This window comes from Cyprinus carpio, chromosome B7, assembly GCF_018340385.1.
Source record: "Cyprinus carpio isolate SPL01 chromosome B7, ASM1834038v1, whole genome shotgun sequence".
NCBI lineage: Eukaryota > Metazoa > Chordata > Actinopteri > Cypriniformes > Cyprinidae > Cyprinus > Cyprinus carpio.
In genome coordinates, this window is record NC_056603.1 from 42095425 (window position 1) to 42106747 (window position 11323).

The 11323-nt window shown below is 36.5% G+C and overlaps 1 protein-coding gene across 3 annotated transcripts; it reads left to right on the forward strand.

Moving 5' to 3' along the window:
- The first annotated feature begins 6393 nt into the window (after positions 1-6393).
- Positions 6394-10963, forward strand: LOC109094355 (glucagon family neuropeptides-like). Of its 3 annotated transcripts, none has more exons than XM_019108090.2 (7): positions 6394-6687; positions 6888-6983; positions 7493-7627; positions 7844-7948; positions 8754-8888; positions 9331-9422; positions 10546-10963. In XM_019108090.2, exons 2-6 carry the CDS (start codon positions 6892-6894, stop codon positions 9413-9415), a joined length of 552 nt encoding a protein of 183 aa, XP_018963635.1. In that variant the 5' UTR covers positions 6394-6687; positions 6888-6891; the 3' UTR covers positions 9416-9422; positions 10546-10963. The 3 variants fall into 3 exon arrangements, with proteins under 3 accessions (XP_018963635.1, XP_018963634.1, XP_018963633.1); XM_019108089.2 differs by having other exon boundaries at positions 6396-6650; XM_019108088.2 differs by having other exon boundaries at positions 6397-6678.
- The last annotated feature ends 360 nt before the right edge of the window (positions 10964-11323 follow it).

Consider the following 11323-nt stretch of genomic DNA (forward strand, 5'->3'; position numbering starts at 1 on the left):
TGGGAGTAGTAGTCTCAAAGTTTATAAACATGACATCTATTCTTAGTTATAATAACCAACCTAATGTTTAATTTGAAGTGAAATCTGATGTGGCTTAAATATAAAACCACCATTTGTCTCGGTCAACATTTGAGAAACCAGAATGTTGTTTGGTCCAAACATCATCTGGTCCAGATGAGGCTTCATCTATGAACAGGGCTCGACATTAATGCTTGTCCGGGACAAGTGGATTTTGTGGAGTTGCAAGTAAAAGCGACCGGACAAGTAAAACATCAGTAAGAAAACTATAACTAGGAAAGCACTGAAATTTTGATGAGAATGATTCTGATTTTAAGTCACTTGAGTTTTTTAATACCTCTACTTTGCTGCCCCCTTTTGGCTTTTACCAAAAATCTAAAAGAGAAATGAAAGCATGTATTATTTGAATGCAGCAGCTAAATATTTGACAATGCCAATACAATCCTTGACTTAATCATCGATATATCAGAAATCAGTACAGCTGATCAACTTTGCAGGATTCTAGGCAGATGATTTCATAAATATATATGCAAGTCTTAACATTGGCCACATTAAAAACTCACTTGAGTACATATACTTAAGTACTTTCAAGATGTCTTGTACATGCAAATGAACAGATGAAATTACTGACAGAAGAAAAAGGAGTCATTCGGTACCAAATTACTGACTGACAAGATGACTTCAGACTCTTGCCACTGCTACATCACAAAAGTAAAAGTGAAAACTATGACCTGACCAAGTACGTTGCCTAATTTGAATTGCGTTTTTACAACAGAAGTTTCAGTAATAAATGATGTACTCACTTGTTGCAAATCATATTTCCAATGTTTGCACCATAACATCCTTTTTCCAACTCCGAAATCTGGCTAAACTAAGACACATTCTGTCCGTCTCTGATGCTGAAAAATTAATGCGTTCATGACTTTAAAGGGTTACTCCACCCCAAAGTGAAAATGTTGTCATTAATCACTTACCCCCATGTCGTTCCAAGCTTTGTTCGTCTTCAGAATACAATTTAAGATATTTTGGATAAAAACCGGGAGGCCTGTGACTGTCCCATAGACCAGTGGTTCTCAACTCCAGGCCTCGGGACCCACTGCTCTGCACATTTTGAATGTTTCTGAATCTGACACACTCAGTTCAGTTCATGGATCTCTCTCCTAATGAGCTGATGATCTGAACCAGGTGCGATAAATAAGGGAGACAAACAAAATGTGCAGAGCAGTGGGTCCCGAGGACTGGAGTTGAGAACCACTGCCATAGACTGCCAAGTAAGTTACACTAAGTTACACTTCTATGTATATTTACACTTTGATTTGAAAGCAAACAGTGCATCGGCGCAGCGCGGCTGATACAGAAGAGCATACGCCGCCTGAGTCAGCTCATAATTGCCGAAATGGCGCTACGCTGATTTGGAGAGAGACAGAGGAGAGGAATTGTTGAATAAAGTCATTATTTTTGCTTTCTTCGTGTACAAAAAGTATTCTCGTCGCTTCATAGTGTTATGGTTGAACCACTGATGGCAGATGGAGTATTCTGAAGAAGACTTTCATACCTTTCCTGGACCTTGACTGTTATTTTTTTGGCAGTCTATGGGACAGTCACAAGCCTCCCGGTTTTCATCCAAAATATCTTAAATTATGTTCTGAAGACGAACAAAGCTTTTACGTGTTTGGAACGACATGGGAGTAAGTGAATAATGACAAAATTTTCACTTTGGGGTGGAGTATCCCTTTAAGACTAGATTATTGTAATGAATTACAGAGTAGATGCCATGCAGGTTTGATAAATAAGCTTCAGGTGGTTCAAAATGCAGCAGCTGGAGTGCCAAGAAACACGATCATCCCAATTTGATCATGTCTTCATTGGCTATCTGTCAGCTTTTAAAGCTTTGAATGGTGCTATAATCCATAATTTTTAATAGACAGACACAAAATTCCAGCCATCAAAATCCACAGATATTTTGTATTACATACTTTGGAGTAAATATTATGGCATGCCTTAATTTTCATTTAAAGTGGGCAACCAAAATACCAGAATCTTGAATCCTGTCATTTATATGCACCATTTAACAGTGGCAGCGATACACATAACCAAGGTTCAACAGTAAATCAAAGAGTTACATATAACCTTACAAATTCATAATGCCAACTCAAAATTGCAATGCAATTTTATACACAATAGCGCTAAATAAATTGACTGTTCCTACTGTCAGGTCTGTAAATTTGTTACAGTAAATGTAAATTGTAAGTTTTTAATTTTAGATAATTAGTACTCTTAATTTTGAAATTTAAGCACAGAAATGTGTGAAAGAATGAAGAGGTTAATGGTCTCAGAGCATGTAGAATCCAAATATCCTTTTAATTTGAAGAAAATTACCCCATTATTTGCTTAAACAAGCTGCACGCATGTTGACACTGTAGTATGTTGTGCACACTTCCTTATACACAAAATAAATGTCATATTTGCCTCATAAAAAAACACAGACACAAGCATATTTTACTAATTAAGGCAAACAGAGGCATATGTTCAAATGAGCCATAAAAGCAAACACGGGTTATTGCGCGGGACAAAACTGGATGGGTTATGACTGGGACATTGTCTGATGCAGTATAATTAACAATAAGCAACATATCTCTCTGTGTGTATGTTTATTTGCATCTAACCTTAGAGGTTTATGCAGCAAAAGCTGAATTCTTTTAGGAGGTTTTTCTGCAGTTTCCAGTATCTACATATTTTGTGTGTGTGTGCATGATTCAAAATGTACAGCTTCTACCCAGCTAATGGAGAACATGCTCAAAACGTTGGCTAATGTTCTGACAAGGTTCACTCTAAATGAATGGGTTACACTTTATTTTGATAGTCTACTTTTAGACATTTTACTAACTTTGCAACATGTCAACTTACTCTTATTAAAGTATTAATAGACTGTATGTACTTACAGTCAGTAGAATGTGTGTTGGGGCACCAATATAGAAGACATCCACTACTCTAATGACTGCTAGTTGAAATGTAGTTGCCTAATGTCTGAGGTGGACTATCAAAATATAAAAGTGTTACCAACAGTTATTTATCTGGTCTTTATAACATCCTCAAAACTTTAGCTATTTAATGCTACATCTTTCTTAGAGTGTTTTTTTTTTTTCCTGAATTGTTTTAGTTTGATGCTCATCTAACATAGTCTATTTAAACATTACAACTTACTAATTGTTTCAAAAAGTTCCGAAACCATCAAATGTAACGTTCCCAATACGTTTGCGAAAAGATAATGGAATGTTCCCCCTGTGTTTGACAACAACCGTTTAAAAAAATAGAACTTTTTAAACATTTAAACAACATCTAGAAATAACGTTTTTATCCCTTAATGGGATCTTATAATAAATGCATATTTTTATGGGTTTATAAAAATGTCCCTGCCATTTCCAAATATGCTATTCTGTGTCAACAGTTTCTGATTTGCTCTGTATTAAGCAATACAGAAAATATGGACTTAAAAATGTTTCTGCTGCTACATGTAAATGTCTGAAGCGTGTGTAGCCCATATTTGAGAAATGTCGCATCTAATCCACATCTTCTGTGATAAATAATGCAAACACCGTAAGAGCGTCACCGCGGCACGAACTGTCCGACTTGACGGCTCCGTTTTCAATTACTCCCCCGACTGCAAGAGGCAATTAAAATAGCTTTTTCCGGTGTTAACTCCAAAGGTAGATAAATCCAAAATGAATTTTTTATTTGCAAATCTGATTAGTCTTGGTGCTGATTTACTTAAGTGATAAGCCATCCGGCGCGTGTTGAAGTCTCTCCACCGACGTCCATTAAAAACCGACCTCTTGTCTCCTCGTTAAACTCATCTCGTCTCCTCTCCTCATCTCATCTGAACACAAGCAAATGTTGCAAGACAGAAACAATCAATCAGTCAGTCACAGAGAGCGTGCACTCACTTCAAATAGGGCTGCGTTTCCCAAAATATCACAGGGAAGCATTCATGTTTTTGGGAACAGAAAAAAACAGTTTAAGTTGCTTCACAATAAACAAATTGAAATTGTAGCCTAAATAGTTTGTGCAGTTACATTTATTTAAATTGAATGTTAAAAGTTCATATCGATCATGTTCTACTTTGTAATGTTAATATAAATCATACACTGTCAGAATAAAAAGGTTGCATTTTACGCATGCAACAGCTTGTTACTAGCAGTCCCTTATGAAAAGGAGCCATGCTTTTACAAAAGTGATTGTAGTTCAGCAATATTTGTATAGCTTTACATATGGTTACCACTACAGTAAACATATTTTAACCATGTGTAAACAAATATAACCTTATAAGCTGCAATATTACCCATTTTACTGTTAGTAATTTATTAAATTTCATATTTTAAAATTCAGTTTAGAAGTATCGTATCGATATCGACGATACTGGCCTTTAAAAGTATCGGTATCGTATTGAAAATAAAATAATTTGTATTGCCCATCCCTAGTAACAATGAAACAGGTTAATAATGATGTATATTAAATCACACCTGAGAGGCCTGTCTCTCCTCTTTACGTGTGGTTCATGGAAATGGCAGGGAAATGGTAGTGACTTCACTTGCACATTTTGACACAGATCTCCCCAGTTTCTCAAACCAGCCCTGGTCTAGGATCTGAAGAGATTGTGTTGCCAAATCTTGTTAGGACAAACAAAAACAAGCTCAAAATAAACCTGAATGTTTTATAAAATATGGCAATTCAAACAGGTTTCCCAAAATATTGTAGAAAAAATCGTATGATAATATTGGAATACATTAATTCATGTTAATTTATTAGAAGGAATGAAAAAGGAGATTCAATTATATTTAAGTGGGAAATGTTCCAACAGGCTGAAAAAATAGGGGGAAAACATGTAAGTGACTCACAACTAGCCATTTTTACAATGCACAGGTGGCTCAGAGGCGCTTCTGAAGTGGCATTTGGTTGTCTTTACACAGATATTTTAATGCTGCTTGGGGTGGCATGAATACATTTATACAGCAACTGAACCTCGGTCAGAGCAGGCATAAATTAGTCTGGCTTTTCACTGACCAGGCACAGAGCAACCTTAACTTCCCTGTGTAAAGACACCTTAGGTTTTGGTGGTAACAATTTATTTTAAGGCACAATTCTCACTTTTAACTACCTGCTTATCATGATGCACATTACTGGCTGTTTATTAGTACTTATAAAGCTCATATTAATGCCTTATTCTGCATGACCATATTGTTGATCCCTTAATCCTACCCCATTCCTAAATGTAACAACTATCTTACTAACTATTAATAAGCAGCATATTAGAAGTTTATTGAGGCAAATGTCATAGTTAATATTAAGAATTGGACCTTAAAATATGACCGTTTTGGTTACCTGGGCTTTCAACAGAGGGTCTTACGAGTTTTACAGTTTTAGGAAACATGTTAAAAAAATACATAGGCCTACTAATATGTTCAAAAAAAAAAAAACTGTTATGCAAGCTAAAATCCATCGTCCACTTTAATAAGTCTAAAGAGTAATATAAAGTGCATTATCCTTAAAGGGTTAGTTCACCCAAAAATGAAAATTCTGTCATTACTCACCCTCGTGTCGTTCCAAACCCGTAAGACCTTCATTCACCTTCAGAACACAAATTAAGATATTTTTGATGAATTCCGAGAGCTTTCTGATCCTCCTTAGACAGCAAGGGTCCTGCCACGATCAAGGTCCAGAAAGGTACCAAAAACATCGGTTAAAGTAGTCAATGTGACATCAATGGTTCAAGTGGACCGTTGCTGTCTACGGAGGGTCAGAAAGCTCTCGGAATTCATCAAAAATATCTTAATTTGTGTTCCGAAGATGAACAAAGGTCTTACGGGTTTGGAACGACACGAGGGTGAGCAATTAATGACAGAAGTTTCATTTTTGGATGAACCACCCTTTAAATGTGTATTTTTTAAACTTTTGAATCCTACGTTAATATAAACTAATATTAAATATATTAAACAGTTTAAATTATTTATATGTAAAATGTATATATGAAATGAAAATGCTAAGAATGCCCCACAAGGATCAGTAATGCCCCAAATTTTATTTTATTTTATCTTGTGGGGGCATTTTTATTTTTTATTTATTTTTTGGTCCCCATAAGAAAAACAACGTATATTCTACTACTTTTTAATGTAAAAATGCAGAACATTTTCTATAAGGGGGGTTGGGGTTAGGTGACGGAATATACAGTTGGTACAGTATAAAAATCATTATGTCTATGGAAAGTCCCCCATAAAAGACGGAAACCCCACGTGTGTTTGTGTCTGGAGGAAGGAAAAGTACAGTGATCTCTCCATAATAAGGGAGGATGACGTCGACACAGTCTCCAAAGTGGGGAGTGAAAAGGGTCCAGAAGTAAGGGCTCCAAGAATAAAACTCGCAATGCTATAATGAGAGATGAAGACAAATGATAACTCGTTTCATATCCGTTCGACTGTCATTACGAAGATCTAGAAAAAATCCGTTCTGTGCTCACACGGATAAGAAAGTGACGCACAGAAAAGTTTAAAGAGCAGACTGGAAGAGAGAGAGAGAGAGAGAGGATTTCATCTCATTGTCGTCGCAGTCTCTACCGGAACGCATTCGTTCGCTGCCGTGTATGTGAACCACTGCTGGAAGAGACCGGTATTCTGTGTACAGTAACTCGGTTTTGAGATAAAAGCAGGCTGTTTTGAGAGCAGCTACATATTTGTTTGGGTAGTTGTATTTGAAGAGACACCTGCTACTGCCATTAAACTAATAGAGGGACAAAAGAACGATACAATTTGGAACGTCGAAGAATTAAAGTTCTAAATATCTCTCTGTGTTCTAATTTATATCTTTATCTTCTACAGAACGATGACGAGCAGCAAAACGACTCTTGCTTTCCTCATCTACGGGCTCCTCGTACAATGCAACGTGTGTTCACCGTTGAGTTACCCGAACATCAGGTACGGACACTTACCGTCCGTCTCACCTAACGCTCGGGAACGGTTTGAATTAAGCGATTTTAAGCGTTTTATTGACAAGTGTCCGATCGCAAACATTTGAACAGATGTCTTTTTTGCTGGCCGTATATCTAATATAACAAACCATACGTGTTCTGTGAGCGTTCTTTCTTTCGCGCAGAATAGAACGTTTTGAAAGAAGTGTGAACACGCTTTGATTAGAAAGTACAACTGATTTAATTTTATAACGTGCTTTTATTATGATCGTCAATAATTTTAAGACATTTCAAGGTGTAATATAAACAAAACTATTTATCACTTCCCAAGGCAATAACACAATTCCCACAAAACGCTATTTGTAGGACAAAACCTTAAAGCAGTTTTACAGAAGTCTTTACTGTTTTGTTTTAGACTACAGTAGTATGTGTTTTAAATATTTAGAGCACGCTGACCTCACAGTCATATCGTGTGTTAATTACTTGCGAATGGAATGACTTGATGTCTTGTTACAGAATGGAGTCTGCAGGATTTGACGAGGAGGGACACTCATTGACGGATCTAACCTTTGACAGTGACCAGATCACCATTCGAAGCTCTCCTTCGGTTACTGAAGACGCATACACGTTTTATAGTCCCTCATCGAAAAGGTGATGCTTCTTTCTTCCCGAGCTCCTGTTCTATTTCTAGGCATTCCCAGAATGGGACCCATTTGTTTAATAATGTGATTCCTTTGGTTGCATTGTTCTGCTTGCTAAGACAAATCGAGTTTGGCTTGTTTAAGACGTTTGCACAAAAAAAAAAAAAAAAAAAAAAAAAAAAAAAAAAAAAATATGGCACAATCTTTTTGTCATTTTGTCACTCAGATTGGAAAGGCACGCTGACGGGATGTTTAATAAAGCCTACAGGAAAGCGCTCGGTCAGCTATCCGCGCGGAAATACCTGCATACACTGATGGCAAAACGCGTGGGGTAAGAACAGTAACATTTTTTATTTCTCTCCATCTCTGTTCTTCGCTCTCTCATCAGTTACTTCACTTCCAACTTTTGACCGTGCTATAAAAAACGCTATATTAATTTTATATGTCCGGGTTACAACATTGGAAAGACCTCTGGAAGAAAATCGGGGGAAATAAGGGGGCGTTCACACAGGAACGCGTTGCCTTTAAAAACCGTTCAATGGAGCAAACCAAAGTCTAATCTCAGTGGCTAAAAGAATAGCGGGGCGACTCGAACCGCCAAAATGTTCTGAAACATTGACCAAAATAAAGCTTTCTGTGTGAATAGCCCTGTAACTTTCCACACAACTTATTTATATAGGTCTAGAACGTATTTTATATCCGAAATATCCTTTAAGCGACAAATAGAATATTTATTAACATATGCACACTTAAATCCAAAAACATGACTTTTATTCTAACCCGATCTTATGAATGTGTGTTTCGATGACACGATTTTCTGTTTCTATGTGGCGTTTCAAAAATGTTCTTTGGCGTGCATAGGTTTAGGGGTGTGGGGTAGGTGTGTATTATATGTAGGCCTATGCCAAAATGCGAATTATAAGCACGCCTACAAATTATGTATCACATGCATGCAAAAACTGCATATTATATGCACACCAAAGTCGGTTTCTGCATATAAATATTATGTAAAATACAAAAATATTGTGCTATTGACACGCATTTTCATAAGACCAGGCTCTATTTTCGAAGTCACTGTCAACTGTTTCTGAAATATACTGGGTTTTAGAACGCTTTCTCCTTTTTCTCCAACACAGGGGAGGAAGCATGATAGAGGACGACAATGAGCCGCTCTCAAAGCGTCACTCGGACGGGGTTTTCACCGACAGCTACAGTCACTACCGGAAGCAAATGGCCGTAAAGAAGTATCTGGCCGCAGTCCTTGGCAAAAGGTATAGACAGAGATATAGAAGCAAAGGACGGCGGCTCGCCTATTTGTAGCCTTTTTCAAACGCGGCTATCATGTACATGTACAGCTTTTGGAGCAAGTTAGTCACTACTAAGACTACTATGAAGATGTGTCCTTTATAAACATGTATTTATGTATTAAGTAAAGACATTAAGTATTTTGATAATAATATTGTTTTTCTTTTGTACTGAAGCACCTGACAATGCAACGATCTTCCTTGTGGACCAGTCGTTTAGTTTTACCAATACTAACAATGCTATTTATTTGTTTATTTATTCATTCATGTTTGTTTCAATACCTTGTCTTTAAATACATCAGTCTGAATATGAGTAAATAAATAGTCTCGAAGACAATCACTACATTGAATGATACCTTCCTTTATCCCCTGACATTAAGAAAGAAGTATTTTTTTTTATTTACAACAGCCCTGAAGACTTAGATTTGCACCAATGTCTACAAGACGATGAGATTGTGGCATTTTTGTTCGATTTGCTGACAGTTGCCTCCTGAATTCCTGGTGAGTTTTTAAGGCTCGATGCCATAGTGCTTTTCTGAGGGGTCTCTCTCATCTCTTCCATACTTTTACTCACCTCAAGTTCTTCCCACTGTCATCTATGGCTTAAATCTCACAAGCCATTAAACACGTTTTCTTTTCTTGCACAAACCTTTCCGAAAACAAAAAGAGATCCTTGAGACCCATTCACACCATGGACAATAACTATGACAATAGCTGCACCTATAAAGGTGCATTAATTTCCAGTTCTATGTGAATATGGAAGTCCAAATATTGTTTGAATCACTTTAAGAATGTTTTCAGCTGATGAACAATAAAAGCATTGACAGCCTCTGGCGAGCTTGAGCATTTAAAGCACCAGACAACAAACCTTACAGCTGTTGTGGACATTAATATAGTTATCATCAAATTAGTTTTTATAGTTATAGTTTTTAGTGTGAACTGAACAGGCCTTTATTGTGTATATAAATGCTAATTAAATCTGCATCTTCAAACTCTGATTCACACAGATGACTCTTTTTTTAAACACTATCCAGTGCTTCTTGCTTTTCACTTATAGCATGCAATTGCTCCCCTTTCTAATCTCACAAACAAGAAAAACTGAAATCCATCTATGAATGTGTGTAATGTGTATTCGACTTGATTACAATGATTCAGACATATAAATGTTTTTCCTTTGTTCTTTTCCTCACAATTTTCTATCTTTCTCACATTGCCCACCTTTTACATCAGTGTCAAATGTTTGTTCTTTGTCTATGACCGTAAAGCAGTTAATCAGTGGAGACGCGTGTCTCTGCATCTTAAAGTTTTCTGTGTGGTTATAAGTATCAGCAGGTCATTGTTAGTCGAGTTGGGTGTGACGCATAACAGATGTATTCTGTAACAATCCCTTTATGCATGCAAAACAAATAATATTCCGAAAGATGAAATAAAAGGCAATATGTTTTGAGGTTAAACCAACTGTTAAAAGCATTCCTTCAAATTACATCACAGTTTTTGGCAGTTTTATATATGCTTAAGCTTGTTAGTGATATGTACATGTTTGCATATGCATTTTACTAGTGTGTGCGTGTAAAAGGGTGAACATGTGAAATCAATCTGTGTTTAATTCTGCATTCTCCTGCAGGTTTTGTGGCGGCTTGGGTGCCTTTGCTTCATCTTTAAAATGGCCACCAAATTCAGATGGCACTTAAGTGGCCCTCCAAATGCTGCAATCACCTGCTATTTCTCACATAACATACTTTGTTCAAATGCCACCTGGCTTTCTGGTTATTCGATTTAACTTCTCTATGCGTAGTGTGTTGTAGCATTTATTAAACATTCTCAGCCTTGAAATTAATTTTGTGTGCGGAGACTGATAGTGCCCAAAGCCTTACTTAAACATTAAGATAAATCTCTGTCTTGTGTTGATCGTTAGTACAATAACACATGGGAGCCACACAAGGGCACCATTATATATGTAAGAAACTAAACAAATCAAAACAAACAAACAAAAAAAAACATGTGTTGTAAGATTTGTATGAATAAATTTTTGTAAACAACAATTTCGTCTAATCTTTGATGATTATGAAGGAAACAAAGACCCCAGTAACACAAATAAACACTCTTGGATCCTAAATACATGTACAATGAATATAACACACCTGCAAGTAATCAAGACATTTAGAAAGATCACGTCTTCACAAACAAAATGTCATGTCAGATTATTTAAATAAATAGAAATATAACCCACGCTCTCAGAAAAAAGGTACAAAAGCTGTCACTGGGGAACTACCCTTTCAAAAGGTACACTTTTGTGTCTTTAAGGTACTAATACTAATATACCTTTAAGGTACTAATATGTGACCCTGGATCACAAAACCAGTCATATGGGTCAATTTTTCAAAATTGAGATTTATACATCA

Bases quoted from the DNA above. Each gene is read 5' to 3' on its own strand.
- LOC109094355 (XM_019108090.2), top strand. From the start codon at position 6,892: ATGACGAGCAGCAAAACGACTCTTGCTTTCCTCATCTACGGGCTCCTC. The intron at 6,984-7,492 runs GTACGGACACTT...GTCTTGTTACAG, and splicing joins TTGAGTTACCCGAACATCAG to AATGGAGTCTGCAGGATTTG. The intron at 7,949-8,753 runs GTAAGAACAGTA...TCTCCAACACAG, and splicing joins CTGATGGCAAAACGCGTGGG to GGGAGGAAGCATGATAGAGG.